Here is a 20,186-nt window from a genome sequence, read left to right as displayed (position 1 = left end):
ACAACACAATAGGTCAAATAAATTCCAATAGTTAACTATATCCATTTAGAAGTTATGTATTTAAGAACATAACAGAAGAAAGAGTAGTTGGAATAGACCAGACCACCCTCAAGCCCATCTTTCATTCATTAAGATCATGGCTGAAACATCATATGCCTGGTTCTTTGATTCCTCCCATAACCGAAACTCAATCAATACTTTTATGAAAATGTGAAAAATTGATGCAGCCTTTGCAGCCCTTCAAGGAAGAGAATTCCAAACATCCTCCCTACATCTAACTTGTTGAGCTTAGAACTTTGTACATTTTAATGAGGTCATTTTCATCCTTCTAAATGTATCAAAAAATAATATGATTTGTCTTTATCTTAATGTCATGTTGACCAGGGAGATACTGATTCAGAAATTCAATATCAGTCCCTGATTTATACATTCAACTGTCCAGATGCGAGAAGACATTGTCAGATTTTCCACCAAAACACCATATTGATTATTCCTGAAAATAATAACTAATGTTTGCATTAGAAACAATTCTGTTCTGTTAGATCTTATGAATGATAGTTCATCCAAGTATAGTTTATTTCTTAAGTTGCATATGAATCTAGGAATACTAGTTCCCAAAGTGATAAAATAATAAAGGCTGCAAAATGAATAATTTAACAATGAAGCAGGGGATTATGTTCTCCAATGTTCTGATTTAAGTTCTAAAGACAAATTGTTTCTTGACTAGATTCTTACCTCAACAAATATTACTGAGTAGCCACTAGAACAGTTACTCATTATAATACAGTCCTGTTCTGAAATATGCATGAATGAAATTACTTTCAAATTTAAAAAAAAGAACAAGTATCAACACAGTGTTAAACTACTGTCACATAATTTTGTCTTCTTTGGAATCTAAGATTGTTGAGATGAAGGATTAGGAGTAATCATTTAAATACTGTATGGTTTACAAATTGAAGCCCTTTGACAAGAAATATTTATTTTTTTAGGAACCTGTCACAAATAAAACAATAACTTTTTCAAATCTCTGCTCCCTTCAAACAAAACAAGTTATACAATTACTTTTTCTTCAGTAAGATTAAAATTTCTTCAAACAGAAACCAACAATCAGTGCAACCTTGTCCAGGGCTTTGCCAGCAGACTGCATTCAATATGTACAAACTAGATGGAAAGCTCCCAATTAATTCATTAGGAGTAAAGTTAATGAAAATATAATCCATACTAAACAAGTTCCAAACAGAGCAAGGCAAATAATTCTGAGTGGATATTAATCAACCATGATGCTGTGTCCAAACTGTATCCTGATTACAAAAGCTGGAATTCAAGATGGGAATCCATCACACATAATCTTTAAAATTACAGCACATATAATATTACAGATAACATGCACAAATCATAAATACTTAAAACATCTCATTGCATATATTTCAGAGACCGCGAATGCACATATTGCACTCTAAGCTACTTGAAGTTGTATCAGAGCAATATTAACTACCTCTTCTGATAACAGTAAGGGATTGAATGAGCAAACTACTTTGGATATTTTGGTCCATCCTTACTTTATTAGCAATGAGGCAGCATAATTCAGGCATTCATCCAGTGACCCTATAAAATATTTTAAATGTTTTATATGGATTTATCACCTTTAAAAGTTTTCCCTATATCTGTAATTTTAAGTGCTTTAAAAAAAAATTTTGGTAATGGACAACATAGTTATGGACTTTATTAGAATTTAACCATAAATGATAAAACAGACCCATATAAAAGTCTGTTAATTATCTGGAAGCATTCAGATCAGACATTATTTTAAGCAACAACAGAAAACAATAGTAGAAATCTGAAAGTCAAGCTGCGTTCGCAGTGAGGGAGAGGCAGAGGAATCAATGTTTCAGGGAACAAAGTGGAAATTTTTATTTGAAACTGTGTCACATCTTGCAAGGGACAGCCAGATTAATTCATGATGCTACACCATTTCTAATTTCAATAGGTACTTCTTGGGAACACACACAAAATGCTGGAGCATTTTTGCATGTGCTACTTTGGATTTCCAGCATCTGTAGATTTTCTTGTGTTTGAGGTACTTTTTGGTACTGGTTGTACAGGACAGTTATTTTCCACATCCTGAAAATGACAGATCCACAACCATCAACAAATAAGCTTAAGCTTTTCTGTTCAAAATCCACATACTTCATAATCTTGCTTCTATTTCTGCAATCTTGCAATTTTCAATAATCTTCAAGAGATGCAACAAGCTTATAACTGAGAATATTTTTGAAAACTGCAAATGCTAGAAACTTAAAATAGAAACATTTATTTTATTTATTTAAGCTTGCAAGTGGTATAATCTGCATCAGAAATTAGAGCTATAGATGTAAAGCCTTTCACTTTTAGATCTATACAAGAAATGCTCATCAAGAAACAGAAGACACTGATTTAGAAAGATAACACACATGAAAAAAATTAAATAAGCCTGGTCACAGGATGATAAATCCCCAATTCTTCTGTCATTCACAGTACAAAGAGTGTTACTTTTATCCTAGTGTCATAATCCAGAAGAAACTATGCCAATCACCATCAATTTGAGATCAGGTTAAATGATCTGAAACACAAACCGTTAAACTGAATTTATGAGATAAGCAACTTTCTAAAAATAATTGATTAAAATCTTTGCATAGCACTGAAGTGATATTCCAAGGAATAGAGATCAGTTACAGTTATGGCAGAAGGTGCTTAATCTGATCAAGTGTGAGGTGCTGCACTTTGAGGGGGTGTTGGTCAAATGTAAGGGGAAAAGACTACAACTCTGGCAGGATCTTGAGTAGCATTAAAGTACACTTAGAGTATTATGTATAACTCTAGCTGTTCCATTACCAGAAGAGTATGAAGGCTTTGAAAAGAGTGGAGAGAAGTTTTACCAGGCTCAGCCTGTATTAGAGGGAATCGGCTATAAGGAGAAATTGGACAAACTCAGGATTGTTTTCTCTGGAGTGTTGAAGCCAGAGGGGAGATCTGATAGATATTATAACAATTATGAAAGGCGCAGAGTCAAAATGATTTTCCCAGGGTAGAAATGTCAAGGATGCAACAGTAGCGTAACGGTTAATGTGACACTATTACAGCTCGGTGTACTGGAGATCTAAGTTCAACTCCGGTGTCCGCTGTTGGAAAGTTTGTATGTTCTTCCTGTGAGTGCATGGATTCCTTTGGGTATGCTGGTTCACACATTCTAAAGATGGACCAGCTAGTAGGTTAATTGGTCTTTGTAAGTTGTCCTCTGATTAGGCTAGAGTTCAATTGGTAAGTTGCTGAGCAGTGTGGCTTGTTAAACTGGAAGGCCCTGTAACACGCTGTATCACTAAATACGATGAGAGGGAGTAAGTTTAAAGATGTATGTGGCAAATTATTTTGTGAAAGCACAGAGGGTAGTACATGCCTGGGAAGGGCTTTCAGGAGTTACGATGGAAGCAGTTATGTCAGTCACAGACAGTCAAACAGTACAAAAGCATGTCTTTCAGCCCAAATGGTCTGTGTGAACCAAGATATTCCCATTTGACCTATATTCCTCTAAACCTTTTGAATTTACAAGTGCTGTTTAAGAGACTGTTAAATAGACAAATGAATGTGCAGGGAATGAACTGATATGGATTATGTACAAGCAATGGATATTTAGTTTAATTCAGCATCACGTTCAGCGGAGACATTGCAGGTCAAAGGGTCTGTTCTTGTGCAGCATTGTTCTAATACAAAGTTTGTAAGAGGAATGAAATTTCTACTGAGATTTCCAGAGGGTCAATTACTTACCTTTTCTAAATCTGAATATACATTCATTGTATACTTTACACATTTAGTGTTATAAATGTCATCTTTTCAAATGAAAGAACACTTACTTCTCTTGCCAGCTGTTGCTTTGCTCCAGAGGCTTAACAATCACTATTTTACTAATTTGCCTGAACTCCAATGGTTTTGGGCTGATAAGTGATTCCTGACATGCAAAACTTTTCCATCATCCACAAGGTGCCAATCAAAAAGATAATGGAATATTCTTGGATGTCTGAATGAATACAGCTCTAACAAAAGCCAGGAACCTTGATTCTATACTTGATTCAGACCCCATCCACCATCCTAAATATTCATTCCCTCCAATGTCATCACACAATTCCAGTAGACTGGCTCATCTGCAAACTGTACCACAACTAACTGCCTTCACTACTTCAACAGCATTATCCAAACCTATCATATCACCACCAGGAAGGATATTCCCCTCGTAGTAGCACATCATCTTTTGCTGCAACTTCTTGTTGTGCCAAAAATGTACTTTATCTGATGATTTCAAAGAATGTGAATTTGGTATGTTTTGGTACCATTCTCATGAAGTTAAAAATTAAATTATGACAGCAATGTTTAAGAGGTACATGAACAGACAAGGAATGGAGCAATCTTGACCACATACAAATATATGGGCTGAGTTTACATTCGGTCATAGTTGGCACAGACACTGGGATGAAGGGTCTGTCCCTCTGCTTTACTGTTTCATGTTCTACACTATTACAGGGCATTACAGGGCATTACAGGGCATTTCTTCACAAATAAGTCAGTAATATGTGACATTACTTGGGTGAAGAATGATGGACAAATGCATAGAGAATAAAACTCAGCTGTTTAGCATCAGCAAAAATTGAAAACTAGATTTGAGCTGAAGCAGTTATAACTCATTCCACTTAATTAGCTTTATTTTGGCATGTTCAATGTTTTGGCCCCAAAACCAAAAGAGCTTTCAAAGTGATGTAATGGGCAGAAATTAACAATCAAGCTGGTGGTGAAAAACAAAATGCATATATTTTTACAATTAAAAATAAACCCAAAATACAAAGAAGTCACCTGATCTTTTGGTGAGAGGTTTATATATTAGCAACCACACAGAGTTTGTAGAAATTATATTAGAAGTATATTAACTTGATCTAGGGGATGAATAGGTTGTTTATACAAGCTAGAGTTTGTTTTATCTTAGGAAATAGCTGGCTGTTTCTACATTGTCACTTCACACAAAATAAAAATTTATGTCAGGGAGAGGGTAGTAACCATTGTCATTAAGCATGGACCATACATAAAAGGACTACAATAACTAATCGTCCTTTGTTGTCACACACATTCAGACAATAAATTCATTAATGTCCCATTTAACATTGAGTCCTTACCAATATGACTTAAGTTCAGATTTAGAAACAAACGCTCTCTGTGGCTAAGCACAGCTCAAATGCCTTTTATAAATTTGCAGAATGACCTCATTGCTGCAAGTAAAATCTCAGAACATAAAAAAGGAGGTACGCAGGAAATAGATAAATCAGCTGGTTGAGTGGTGTTGCAACAACAACCTTACACAGTGTCAGCAAGACCAAGAAACTGGGCTCGTGAAGGGGAAGATGTAAGAAAACACACTAGTCCTCACTGAGGGGTCAGCAGTGGAAAGGGTGAGCAGCTTCAGATTCCTGGGCACCAATATTTCAGAGGATCTGTCTTGGGACCAACACAGACGCGATCACAAAGAATGCACAGCAACTGCTCTGCTTGTTTAGTTATTGAGACACAGCGCGGTATAGGCCCTTTCAGCCCTTTGAGCCACGCTGTCCAGCAATCCCCCGATATTAACCCTAGACTAATCATGGGAAAATTTACCATGACCAAGTAACCTACCAACTGGTATGCCTTTCGACTGTGGGAGGAAACCCACACAATCTCGGGACGAACGTATAGATTTCTTACAGGCAGTGGTGGGAATTGAACCCGGTTTGCTGGTACTGTGAAGTATTGTGCGAACAACTACACTACTGTGCCGGCCCAATTAATTATGAGTTTGAGGAGATTTGGCATATCACAAAGACTCTTGCAAATACAAACGTTTGTATTTATAGATGTACAGTACCAAGCATTCTGACTGTGTACAACACAGCCTGGTAACGAAGGCTCCAGCGCACAGGATTCCAAGAGGTTGAAAAGGATTATAGAATCAGCTAGTTCTATAATAGGCACAACCATCCCCACCAAAAGACATATTGAAAAGATGGTTCCTCAGGAAGATAGTGTCCATTATTAAGGACCCTTAAAATCTAGGACGTGCCTCCTTCTTATTACTACCATCAAGGAGTTGATACAGGAACATGAAGACATAGTCTACAATTCAGGAACAGCTTCTTCCCCTCAGATTTCTGATTGGTCCATGAACACTAGATCATTACTTCTGTTACTCCACAATGTATTTTATAATTTATAGAGATTTGGAAATACTCCTACCATAAAAAAACAAATTTCACATTCTATAAGAAAATTATAATAAACTTGATTCTGATTCTAGAAATAAACTCTTAGAGAGTTCAAAAACTTAAGTGTTCATACTTTCAATCACTTTTGAAATCCTATCATGCTTATTCAAATTGCTTTTACCTGAATAAGCCCAGTAGGGATCCATAGATTCCCTTCGTCTCCGTACATGAATAACATTTTCAAGTTCATTCTCCTGTAGTGATCCAACATGATCTTCTGTCAAGGCTAAGGAAAATATTGGTGGGGAGGACAAGTGGCAGGGTGGGAAGGGAAAGAGAGATAAAAATATTGTTTACATAACTTGAATTGTGCTAGGTTTTTAAAGTTTTGCAGATAAAACAATCATAGTGAAAATAACAAATGCAAGTAAACAATAAAATATTCTTGCTTTGATCATCAATTTACTGTTGTTAACATTAGGTTTACTTACTAAAACAGCATATAAATATTTAAATCAGTGAACAAAAGATAATTTCTAAGAAATTTAGTAATATATCATTACTTTATTAAGAATGAAAAAAGATTAGTTTCCCAAAATTAAGAAAAAACACTAGAAGAATTCTTTGGGTCAAGCTGCATCTGTGGGGGTAAAAAGGTGGATGCTGACGATTTAGGTCAAGGACCTACATAAAGCCTGAAAGGGAAGAAAATCGCCTGCATATAGCACTACAGGCAGAGATAGACGCTGACAGGTGATCGGAAGGGATGTGAAGCAGATGGAATCAGGCTTTGGTGATGGCAGAGGCAGATGGATTCTTGTTTGATCAGGCTGAGAGGAAAATTGGATCAGCCATGATGAAATGGCAGAGCAGACTCAATGGATCAAATGGCCTAATTTGCATTTGGTTTCTTTGTAGCAATGAAGAAACTCGAGGACTGTTGTGGGAGTGATTGTTAAAATAACATGCAACCAGAAGATCAAGGTGGTCGTTGCAGACAGTGCATTTGCTCCACAATACCATTTTCTCATCTAGGCCTGATCTCAATGGAGAGCAAAAAGGTTGTGGAGAGGGTAAACTGTGATTTGTGGTGGGACAACAATATTGTGGAATTGGCAGAGGAAGATGTGTTGAGTGATAAGTGCAATTTACCCGTTTGTTCACTTCTCCATTCTGCCCCCACCTGATTGAATCGGTTTATCATCTGCTGCCCAACACTGCTATGGACTGACAATCGGTCTTTCTTCTCAGTCCTGATGCAACCCAAAATGTTGACTTACATCTTTTAACTCTACATATGGTTCCTGATTTGCTGAGTTCTTCCAGCAATATATTTCAGTTTCAATCCCAGCAGCTGCAGTCTCTTTTGTCTTCCTCATTTCCCCAGAGTACATAACAACTGCATGTTTTGCACTCCTCTGGAAATTAATTTTCCCACCTTCTGATACCCATCATTCACTTTGCATTGGCAAAGCACATGAAAGCAAGTTCCTTTCAATGCTTGATTCAGAAGCAGTAAGTGCTTTGAACCACGGGCATTGTTTAATTTCTAAGCAACAGGTTGCAACTAAATTAAGCTTAGGAGAATCAATGGTGCCTAATGGTGACTCCTTTGCTTGCATCTTTGGATATTTCCATATTTAATATCTCTATTTTGAAGACCCTGACCTGGAGTTACACACTGACTTCGGTCCTTTGCGGGAATGGGACCCACTCTCGGGGTTTCACGACTGGCTGTTATTCGGCATGCCAAGGGCATGAGCTTCGCTCACCTTCAGGGGTTTGAGATTTCGTAGCTCTGGAGGTGGTGGGGGGGGGGGGAAATTGGGGGTCAGTCTCCGGGCAGGAGATCAGTGTGTCGTGGGAGATGGAAAATCTTTGGATACAGAGCTCAGAAAAAGTGACGCAACGGACTTTTAACATTGTAAACCAGCGAGTTGCTTGTTATGTCTCCCCTCTCACTGTGAAACTGACACATCTCTTTCTCCCTTATTAGGCAGAGAGAGAGTCTGTGATATGTCGAATACTGTGTGAATAAGTAGTCTATGGGTGCCAATCCATCAGTCCTGACGAAGGGTCTCGGCCTGAAATGCAGACTGCTCGTTTCCACAGATGCTGTCTGACCTTTGACCAAAGCATCTGCAGTGTATTTTGTGTTTATGTGTGCCAATGCATTTATTTTGCTGCTGGTGGGGGGGGGGGGGGGGTTTGTTGCTTGCTTACATGTGAGAGGGAGGGGAGTGGGGGGGCGGAACTTTGTGGTTCTAACATTTAACTGCCATTCATTCTTTGGGGACAGTCCTCTGCTTTTCATGGATGGTTGCGAAGAAAAAGCATTTCAGGATTTCTTTGATTTATAACAATTAAAACTTTGATTCAACAATTTAAAACACCGTAAGAATTGCAAACAATATTCTAGGTGTTTATACAATTATAAACAACCAAGAAGAGAAATTGTACAGTCAAACAAAAAAATCTTCTGAGATTTGTATAACAATATATCATGGAGTTGAGAAAACTGTGCTTTTTATAAGTAAAAACGTTAGGTGATGAGATTTCTCGGAATACAAATGACAAGAGCTGGTAATGCTACTTGAATTAAACATTATATAGTCAAGGGTGAAGGAACAATTTTTAAAAAACCTCTTATGGATCTGTACTTAACCATTTCAGACAGAAGCAATGAGACAAAAAAAAAGCAGAAATGATATAATTCTCTGGTATAATTTTCATGACAATCTCCATTCTTTTTCTAAGTATAGTGACAGCAAGTTTTAAATACACCTATTTAAAGATACTTGTCTATACCTTTATGATATTCTTCTTCATTAATTCTCTTTAGTAGTAAAATATATTGGAAATACTCACGTCTGTAAGCTAGTGAGAAAAAGAGTTAACAGAATGCAAACTCTCACTGACCAGAAATAGAACAAGTGGTGTTGGACCACGATAACGAAAGGCATGGGCCAGATTAAACTGGCTCCACTACACTACCCTACCCTATCAGATACAGCACCTCATACCTCACCACACAAATCTCCACAACCTCATGTCTCCCAGTCCCACATATACATCCGCCATACCTACCCTCAAACCTAAACCTAAGGTCCAAAGGGGCACACATCGCCACACATATCACAATTAACCCTGGCCACACCCCCACAAACCCAATGACCTGTGTCAACAGGGGCAAGATCTAAGAAAGGCAAGTGTTGGACCTGGTTAATGAAGGCGTGGGCCAGAACAAAGTGGCATGTTTACGTGACACTGAATCCCAAGTGATGAGAACAAAAAGCACAAGAGGGCTGATTTGTCCACTGCCCGAATACTCTCAACCTAACCCTAATTCATTCTATGATGCGGCCTATCTACGAAGTATTTTCAGTATTATGCATTCGGATTTTAGGTTTTCACGATTTGCAAGCTTGAAATTGCCTGCAGCTCAACACCCACTTGAGGTAAAAGTTAATATTCTAAGAAATGAAACAAAAAAAAAAATCACTGTTTTAGCTTCCATGAAAAATTAAAAGTAACAGATCAGAATTTGTGGCTGACGTTGCTGACGAGGGAGAAAACACTCCATGGACATCAAATTTGGTGAAATTGCTGTCAGACAAGAGTTCAAGATCTCTAGTGTTCCAATGGCTGTAATGTCATCAAGCTAGCTGAATAGTTAGTTCTAATTACAAATAAAAAAATACTTAAAATAAGGTAACATGCCATAATTACTCCTACCCTGTGGCTCCAGCAGTTACGATATGAAATGTTTCGAAAGGCTGATCATGACATGCAGTAACTCCCAGAAAACCTTGACCCATCGCAATACATTCACCACTGACTCAGGTCTACAGTGGACAGCATCTCCCTGGCCCTACACTGGAGCATCTGCACAGTAAAGATACTGACCCTACGTTATTGTTTATTGACCTCAGCTCGCATTTTCAAGACTATAATTGCAAACAAGCTCTTCATGAAATGTTGAGACTTGGGAATCAATACCTCTCTCTGCAACTAGATCCTCAACTCCCTGACCAATAAGCTGCAATCAGTGAGGATAGGCGGCAACATCTTCACAATTATGCTCAACACTGGCACTCCAAAACGCTGCAACCTCAGGCGTACACTCTAATTCCTATACACTCTCAACTCTGTTGTCTGATCTCTTCTAATTCCATCTACTAGTTTGCAGATTATATCACTGTAATGGGCCACAACTCAAGTAATGATGCGTCAGAGTACAGGAGACACCTAGTGACATGGTATCATGACAACAGCCTTTACCTCAATGTCAGAAAAGCAAGAGTTTGTCAGTGACTTCAGAAAAGGGATGATGCACATACTGCTGTTTACTTAACAGTGCTGACGTCAAGAGGGTGAGAGCTTCAAGTTCGTATGTGTGAACATCTCCTATAACCTGTCCTGGTACAACCAGTATGGCAACTGCTCTGCCTGTGACTTCAAGGAACAGCAGAGTTGTGTACAGAGCTCAGCACATCACAGAAAGTAGCTACCCCTACATGGACGCTGGGTGCACTTCTTACTGATCAGTAATACAGCCAGCATAATCAAAGACTAAATATCTACCCCAGACATTCTCCCTTCTTTTTTCTCCCCCATCAGAAGACACAAAAGCCTAAAAGTATGTACCATCAGGTGCAAAGACTGCTTCTATTCTACTGTTACAAAACTATTGGTTCCCTTGTCCCATAAAATGAATTCTTGACTAAAATCTACCTTATTATGACCTTGCATCAGATTGTCAACCTGCTTTCTTGATAATTGTAATTCTTCAATCTGTATTATGTTATTATTTTACCACAATGCTCGAATGAATTATTCTGTCTGAATGGTATACAAGCACATTTTTTCCCACTATACCTCTGGTAAATTGTATAGTTGTCACATATACAAAGTACCAAAGTTCCATTGCTTGTAAATTCAATTGCATAACTTCCATCTGTAAGCCTCCAACCTGATGGCATGAACATTGATTTCTCTAACTTCTGTAATGCCGCTCCTCCCCTTTTTACCCCATCCCTTATTTATTCCCCCCTTTTTTCTCTCTCTGCCCCTCTCACAATTACTTCTTGCCTCCCCTCCCCCTTTCTTTCTTCTTAGGCCTCTCGTCTCATGACCCTTGCCCTTCTCCAGCTGCATATTCCTTTTGCAATTCAACTTTCCAGCTCTTAGCTTCACCACTCCCCCTCCTGTCATCTCCTATCATTTCTGATCTCCCCCTTCCCCTCCCACTTTCAAATCTCTATCTTTTCTTTCAGTTAGTTCTGACGAAGGGTCTCGGCCCGAAAGATCGACTGTGCTTCTTCCTATAGATGCTGCCTGGCCTGCTGCATTCCACCAGCATTTTGTGTGTGTAGCGTAACTCTTTTTCAAATCAGTGATGTTGTGGTTCTGCATCACACCTGAGAACTTCATGTCATGAGCCTTACTTGTAATCCTTACACATTATTTATAGCAGGCCATGTAATAATGCAACTCCCCACTGAATTTTGATGAGACTCAGATGAAGGAATGGCGATATATTTCCAAGCAGTATGGCATGTGGTTTGGAAGGAAAACTCCAGGCAGTAGTGTTCCTGTGATTCTACTGGCTTTGACCTTTAACCTTTTGCAGTTTGAAAGTGGTGCCTAAGGAGACTCATTGAGCTGCTGCAGTACATCCTGTAGACAGTACTAACTGCTGCTGTTGTGCATTGATGGTTCAAAATTGGTTGCAGGTGGCGTATTATTTCCTGGATGGTGCTTGAGTATTGTTATAGCTAAACTCATCCAGGCAAATGGAGAGTAGACCGCAGCCAGGCTTTGAGGAGTTAGGAATTGAACTGCGAAGTGCATTACTGAAGAAAAATCCACTTCTGCAACACTGTCTCTCTGAAGAGACTGTAGCTTTATTTATTTTAGAGATACAGCATGGTAACAGGCAATGAACTCATGTGACTAACTATCCTATCAATCCACGTCTTTGGAACGTGAGAGAAAACCAGAGCACCCAGAGGAAACCCAAGTGCTAACGGGGAGATCATTCAAATTCCGTTCAGAGAGCAGCAGAATTGAAAATGCAGGTCACTGGTGCAGTAATAGCATTACACTAACTGCTATGCTACCGTACCATTTTGGATAATGGTTCTGCAACTTTGATCATTTCAAACATTGCTTCACCTCCTATCATCCAGCCTCAAACGCAGAAACTGTGCAAACTATGTGTACTATGAAAAACGCTTGAAAGAAGAAACATATGCCAAACAGATCAGATTGCCCTATGTAGCTACTCATGGAATTTCTACTGATTTCCAGATTAATACTGCACTCCACACCACAGTTTACTCCTGCAGGAGTGCTAACGTACAGAAGACTTAGGGTATGGCTGAGTGTAGCTCAGCTGGACTTTGAAGCTCTAAGAAAGGTAAATGAAACAAAGAAAACGCTAGAAAGGGCAAAGGGTGAGATCGCAAGATGGTCCATGCTGAACATGTCAAGAGACGAGTTAAAATGAGACTTCAGAGTGAGTTAGAGATAAATGGTTTGAAGGATTATATTGGAAGGTCGATAAAAGGTTCACAGAGACCACCTGACATTCCTATATGTCTCCCAAGAGAACATTAAGCAACACTGAGAGCTTGAATGTACTCCTTTAATGAATCAATGACAAAGCCTACCTGAAGACATTCAAGATACGACACCTGCAATGAATCTTTGTGTCTTATAAGTACTGCCATGCACACAGGGCATATTACATTTTAAACTAAGAACCCATTGTACAAAATCCTAATGAATCAGTATACCTAATTATTTTCCATAATAGTGCCTTATTTCTCTTCAGATGCACAGGATCATCTTGGAGTTTTAACTACATAAAGAAAAGAGAACTTTAAGTGCTGTAAATCTGCCACAGAGTCAAAAGTCTTGAAACAAAACAGAAAGACTATTTTGGATGTCAGAATTAAAAACAAATTTAAAAATGAACATTGGGAAAAAAAGGATAATATCAATGAGAAGAGCATGGTGAAATAAAGACAGAAAATGAACTGAATGAAATGACCTTAGCTGACAAACCACCAGTCCATCAGATAACTAAAGTGATCTGACAGTTAACTGTAGAAAGACAGAATCGTTCTAAAAAAAATTTTTAAGAGGAAAAAAAAGTTCAGGCCTTTCAGCAAACTGAGAAAAAGAAAAGATGCCAAGGAACTAGGTTTCCATATTTCCTATTCTCAAATATTCACTACTCTGTTAAGCTAAATATGTGTAATGCATAATCTCCTCTGGGGTCCTAACTTGTAGTGATGTGTACAGAGAATGCAGAGTAACACACAATAAAGATGGAGATTTCAAAAAGGTATGACTGGTTCACGATGGGCTTACCAAGTAAACAACAGAATGAAGCACTACTCTTCTAGATAGAAATATATGAAATAAAATAGTTGGCATCCCAATGCCCCTTGCTTGCAGATGCCAGCTGCAAAGTGCTCATGCAGTGTTTACATAGGCTTAGATGTGATCTTATTTTTGAATGAATTAACTTTTAAACAATACTGTACTGCGAAAGCTTACACCAGTACTTGCCAAGGACACCATCGGTATGGAAGAGTAACAGGTATACCTTTGTATTTCTGTTTGATAGGGGATAGTGAGGTCAGCTGAGAAGATCATCGGGTCTCTCTTCCCTCCATTACGGACATTTACACTACACACTGCATCCACAAAGCAAACAGGACCCCACACACCCCTCATATAAACTCTTCTTCCTCCTTCTTTCCCATCTGGGAAAAGGCACTGAAGTATTCCGGCTCTCACAACCAGACTGTAACAGTTTCTTCCCCCAAGCTATCAGACTCCTCAATACCCAAAGCCTGGACTGACACCTTACTGCCATATTGTCTTGTTTATTATTTATTGTAATGCCTGCACTGTTTTGAGCACTTTATGCAGTCCTGGGTAGGTCTGTAGTCTAGTGTAGTTTTTTTTCTGTGTTGTTTATTACATAGTTCAGTCTAGCTTTTGTACTGTTTCATGTAACACCATGGTCCTGAAAAACTTTTGTCTCATTTTTACTGTGTACTGTACCAGCAGTTATGGTTGAAATGACAATAAAAAAGTGACTTGACTTGACTTGAAAGTCAAAGGCCAAACCTTGTTTGTACTTCAGTAGCTTCTTTACATGAAAATTTTGATTTTCTTTTTTGGAATGAAGTTACCATGCTTTTTAGCATATGCAACATAAAACATGCAATGAAGAATATATAGAATCTTATCTGAACTGATGATGTTATGTTTTGTTTTACAAATCTGAAATATCTATTTGTGCTGATGAAAGCTGAACATTACAAGTATTTGCTGTCAGAAAGATAAGGTAAAAGAGTTGGAATTGCTGTAGCTGACGACTGAGGGAATGGATAATCACTTGCTTAAATGCCTAACAGTTCACTGCAAGTAGAGAAAAAATGCTGCTTTGCTCAAACAAAGGGCTGGTAAAACAAAAAGCCATACAAAGGAAAAAACTAAGTTGTTGTGACACGCACAAAATGCTGGTGGAATGCAGCAGGCCAGGCAGCATCTATAGGAAGAAGCACTGTCCATGTTTCGGGCCGAGACGTTGACAGTGCTTCTTCCTATAGATGCTGCCTAGCCTGCTGCATTCTACCAGCGTTTTGTGTGTGTTGCTTGAATTTCCAGCATCTGCAGATTTCCTCATGTTTGCTAAGTTGTGGTGATTCTCTTCGCCCCCCCCCCCCAACCCCCAAGCATTTGCCTTGATCCATAGTCTCTGTTCCCATCCTTCCCACTTGACTGTATAGCTAAACTAAATGCAAATGATGTGGGCTTTTTTTTAATCTAGAGTTTAGGTAACACATTATACAGCTTTGCAGCCTACTGATAATAAAAAGTTTCTTTGCTCTCTTTTAGTGTCACGTTCAACCTTACACAACATCTCTTTAAAAAGGCACACAACAAAGATGAGAAACTTGCACAAAATGCTGAAGGAACTCAGCAGGTCAAGCAACATCTATTGAAATAAATAAACAGTTAATGTTTTGAGCAGAGACCCTTCTTCAGGAAACTGGTTATTTTGTTCCATACAATTTCCTTTCATCCATGTTTAAAAAAATCTATCAGACAGCGCATTGTGCTGAGCTTCATTCTAGCCAGTGGTTCTGTAAAGAATAACTTGTTATTTTCTTCTTTCTGTCCAATATGCAATTGACTTCATACCTGCAAATTGAAATGCAGAAGTCAAAAATGAACATCAACTCTAAAACGCTACAGCACAGTACAGGCCCTTTTACCCCACAAAGCTGAGCTTTTAACCTATTAGAGGATCAATGTAACCCTTCAGTTTTCTTTTGTCAATCTGCTCAAGAGTCTTTTAGATCCCCAAAGGCATCTACCTCTACTCCTACATCTAATAGTCACACTGGGAAAATATCTCTGGTTGTCCCCTCTGTCTATACCTTTTATCATCTTATGCTCCTCTATCATGTAATTTCACATCCTCCCTCACTCCAGAGAGAAAAGCACCAGCTCGCTCAACCTATCCTCACAAGGCATGCTCTCTAATTCAGGCAGCATTCTGCTAAATCTCCCCTGCACCATCTCTGAAGCTTCTATATCCTTCCAACGACGAGGAAACCAGAATTGAGCACAATACTCCAAGTGTGATTTAACCAGAGTTTTATAGAGCTGCAACATTACCTCGTGGCTCCTGAACTCAATACCTCCCCTCACCAGCTAATAAAGGCTAATACATCTCATGCTTTGGTGAAAGCTGTGGTTAAAGCAAGGGTAGCCTGGGGCATTTATAGTCAAGAGAGACCTATAGTGTGTGACCACCGGAGGCATCTCTACTTATTACAGACAAGATGGGCTGGGTGACTACAACAGGGTGTATTCAAGCCAGGCGAGTAAGGCCTCTGTAGTGAGACTTTTCCAGAAAGGTCCTCTTAAAACTTAGCATCCCTTTAAATAACAGGGGTGCCAGAGACAGAAGAGGGAAGGATAACAAAAGGATGTGAAAAATACCCAACAACTAAGGCTCTAGTGTCATTAGTAACTTCAAAATATCATTGGCTGTCCATTTTAAGTTTCAATTGACTTGAACACCTCCACTGTTAATTGCGATTGACCTTGCAAGTATGAAATTAAAACGTATATAATTTACAATGATCAATATCCATAATTGATGAGGCAATTCTGTATAACATAGCAGTTTTCTGTTCAGACTTCAGAAAGTGTGGGTGACAGGGGACCATGCCGTTCTCCTTGTGTACAAAATAAAAAGAGTGCTTAAGTCATAAGATTGTGTGCGTTCTGGGATCAGTTATTTTATCATCAGTGATGACAGTTATTTTGACACCTTCTTAACTTTCCCATCAGCTTGCGTGGTAACTTTCAAAGATCTATGGACACAGACCCCTATTTCCTACCTTGCTCCCTATATTCTCTCTTCAGGACCTCATCTCTTTTTCTACCTATGTCTTTGGTACCAATATGTACCAGGCTTCCGTCCACTCAGCCTCCTTCTGAAGAATGCTGTGGACCTTATCTGAGATGTCACAGTTTCAGCTCAAGGATGCATGCTTAGCCCATTGCTCCTTCTCTAAATTCATGACTGTGTGGCTAAGCACAGCTCAAACGCCATCAATAAGTTCGCGGATAACACCACTATTGGCAGAATCTCACATGGCAGTGAAGAAGCACACAAGAGTGAAAAAGATCAGCTAGTTGTGTGTTAGCGGAACAACCACTCTGCACTCAGCAAGACCAAGGAATAGATGGTAGACCACAGGAAAGGGAAGTCTGGAAAACACAGACCAATCCTTATTGAGGGGGCAGGTGGAAAAACTGAGCAGTTAAAAATTCCTGGATGGTAACATCTCCTATTTTTGTAACCTTATTTTCAGATCTTTCACTGTTTTGTTGCCACAAAAGAACAAATTTTATGACATACTGTACATTAATTATGGCAAATCTGAGTCAACTTTTCTTTATTGTACTTTAACTTAATTTTTGGATTAAAATTTGTTGAAAATCAAACTTCCTTATTAATTTTAATTACTGAAACTTATTCTACCCGGTTTTAAATGCTCTAGAATTAGAACCGTGGGATCTGATGACTGAGGCCGAATCACTCATTGAAGTCCAATTTAGTTTTTGCAAGGTTTACAGCATCAGCTCAACCACCTTTGCTTGTTTAGATGAGGTTAGTGCAGGTAGGTGTGTATTAGAAGTAGTGTATTAGGCAGTAGGCTGAAGCCTGTACAGTCTATAATTGGAGCACCATGCATTAAGCACTTTACTGATAAGCCTTTCTTTGCTAATTTCAGTTTGCATGAATAAAATACAGCTTAATGATTAAACACTTCAATTACAGTACAGAAAAACTCATGCCAGCATTTCCAGATAATTAAAGGTCTACAGAAAAGCAGACATCTCGTATTTATTCTATTAGAATGGGTTAACTGAACTTGGAAATCAGCCAACAGCTCATATTGCTATTGTCAGTATTAGCAATGACATAACAGAAAAGGAGTTCAAAAGATGCAATAAAATGTAACATAATTAAAAGTGGCTGCAAGTCTCAGAAAGGGAATTTAATGTGATATCAGAACTATATATGACTTGAATAATCAAATCAGGTGCAATACATTTTTCCAATCATTTTGATCAAGTTGAAAAAATGCCCCACAAACCCAACAATTTCTTTCCTGTTCTGCCAAACAAATGATATCCTTGTATAAAACAATATAACCTTATAGTCCCACTTAATTCTGAACTCTCTGTTCTCACTCAAAAAAAAATCAACTTCTTTCACTTTCACATTACTCAACAGAATCCTTTTCACTCATGTCTTGAGATCTGGTTTTCTTTCATGGAAATCCCAGTCCTAACCCAAAATTTGCATTCAACATCACAATCATATTATTTTAATCTTTCATTCTAACTTTATGTACAAATCCAATATTTTAGTCATACTCCATGTGTTTAATATAATTCATTTTAACCCTTTAATCTATCATAGATGTTTACTTATTGAGCAACAACAATTATGCTCTTTGGAATTTCCTATTTAGTTATCCCTATTTCTTCCACTCTGTTTCTGCATTCTATCCTTTGTCAGCCATTTTATCTTTTATTTGTTGTTGTTTGATTTACTTTCTCTTTCATGTAATGAAACACAAAGTTATATTTTAATACATACAATTACTTGTTGTGCCTGCTGTCTCAAACCATTGCACTCAATTGTTTCAGGGGGTTGATCCCATCTCTAGAATGTTCTGAGGTCAAAAATGAATAAGCAAAATATATTTTGTGGGATTGAAAAATAGAATTAACGTAAGTATGGAGTCAGACAAATAAGAATTTGAAAAGAGTGTTACTGGTTCAATAAATTAATTCTTGGAATGGTGAATTACCAAGTGAAGAGAAATTAATCAGTCTTACTGATACTCCTAAATCTAGAACAATGATCTGATCTGATCATGGTAGATGCAAGGTTGATGATTTCCTTTCATCAGATGTCTGGAACCAGGGATCAGAGTCTCATAATAAAGTCACCTATTCAGTTTGGAAACAAGTATAAATTTCTTTATATGGAGGCCAGTGAATGCTATGCAAATGTCTTTTCATCCATGTTGCTCAGTATTTTTTTAAAAGAAATCAACAGATATTAAGGGAATCAAGAAATATGGGGTTTGTGCAGAAAAGTTCAGTGAGAAGAGGAACCACCATGATTTATTCAGTGGCAGAGCAGGCACAAGGGGAGTAATGACCCATTTCCATTTCGATTTCTTATGTTCTGAAATCAAGAAGCTTCCAACACAAGAAAAAATGTTCTGATGATCTGTAGTGCAACTTCATGGTGAATAAAGCAGTGGACGTATTTCATGGAGGAGAAAATAATCAGAACATTAAAAAACTGATGATGAACTATGAACCTTGAAACATTCACAAGTAAAATGATACTCCTTAATTTATTTTTGCATTCACAATCTTAATTGGAAGCATTGTTTTTTGCATGCCTCTGATCAATCAGATTTAATTGAACAGCTTTGTCCATTAGTACAAAAGGTGAATCACATTACAAACTGAATCATTTAATACAAACTGAAACAAAACATATTGGAATTGCTGCATAGATTTTGTGATTTGAAAAAAAAACCAAAACGCTTGAGTATCAATATATAAAGTAACTACAGTCAAGGACAGGAAATTCCCTGATTGTTCCCCTCAGCTAGGAAGTGCTTGACAGCTGCAAGTAATTACTTTAAATAGTTAAGCAATAAAAAGCATTCTTGTAAATGCTAAGTCTTGATATGCTAAGTCTTTATATTCACTAAAGAAACTAAAATACAAAGAAATACAACAATCATATTTCTTTATGGATTAATTTCTTCAGATTGATTTGTATTTCAATTATACTTACAATTCTGACATAGGTTTTATTTGAGCAAGAATTCTTCATTTTTTCCTTGCCTTCATTGGTCATTTGATCAAGCCCCATGGGCAACATCTAAAATCTAATGGAATGCTCCCATTCAAATGTCTGCCAACACAAACACATCTCATTGTACAATTCATGCTGATAAAGTACTTCAAACTTGATGTCAGAATAAACCTTTCAAAGCTTCCAATGTGTTCATAATTCAAAAAAAGTAAAAAATGAATTGATTTTGGCCTGCCAGCTACAGCTAGTGAGACTGATATTCTTTGCATAAACCAAACTTGAATAATTGTCTGTATGAGAAATGAATTTGCCTTGTGCCTTTTTGCATGCAAGTTTCAGGATTTAAGTACACATTTATGGATAGAGTTGAACATTTACAGCATTGTTGGAAACTTCTTGAGTTGCTATTTTAAATTTTATTTGTTCAATCTTTTTGCTCATTTTTTAACATTACCAATTTTAAAAGCAAG

The 20,186-nt window shown here is 37.8% G+C and overlaps 1 protein-coding gene across 6 annotated transcripts in view; it reads right to left on the bottom strand.

The window, feature by feature from the left end:
* LOC132377830 (receptor-type tyrosine-protein phosphatase gamma-like) overlaps positions 1-20,186 on the bottom strand; it is a 671,456-nt gene that overhangs the window by 602,222 nt on the left and 49,048 nt on the right. For all 6 annotated transcript variants that reach the window (XM_059944246.1, XM_059944241.1, XM_059944240.1 and 3 more), the window contains one exon: positions 6,439-6,543. In XM_059944246.1, coding sequence (XP_059800229.1) covers positions 6,439-6,543 — 105 coding nt within the window. The remainder of the gene's footprint in view (positions 1-6,438; positions 6,544-20,186) is intronic.

This window comes from Hypanus sabinus, chromosome 19, assembly GCF_030144855.1.
Source record: "Hypanus sabinus isolate sHypSab1 chromosome 19, sHypSab1.hap1, whole genome shotgun sequence".
Taxonomy (NCBI): Eukaryota; Metazoa; Chordata; class Chondrichthyes; order Myliobatiformes; family Dasyatidae; genus Hypanus; species Hypanus sabinus.
The sequence above is the reverse complement of the archived record's forward strand: the minus strand, read 5'-3'. Positions and strand labels throughout refer to the sequence as shown.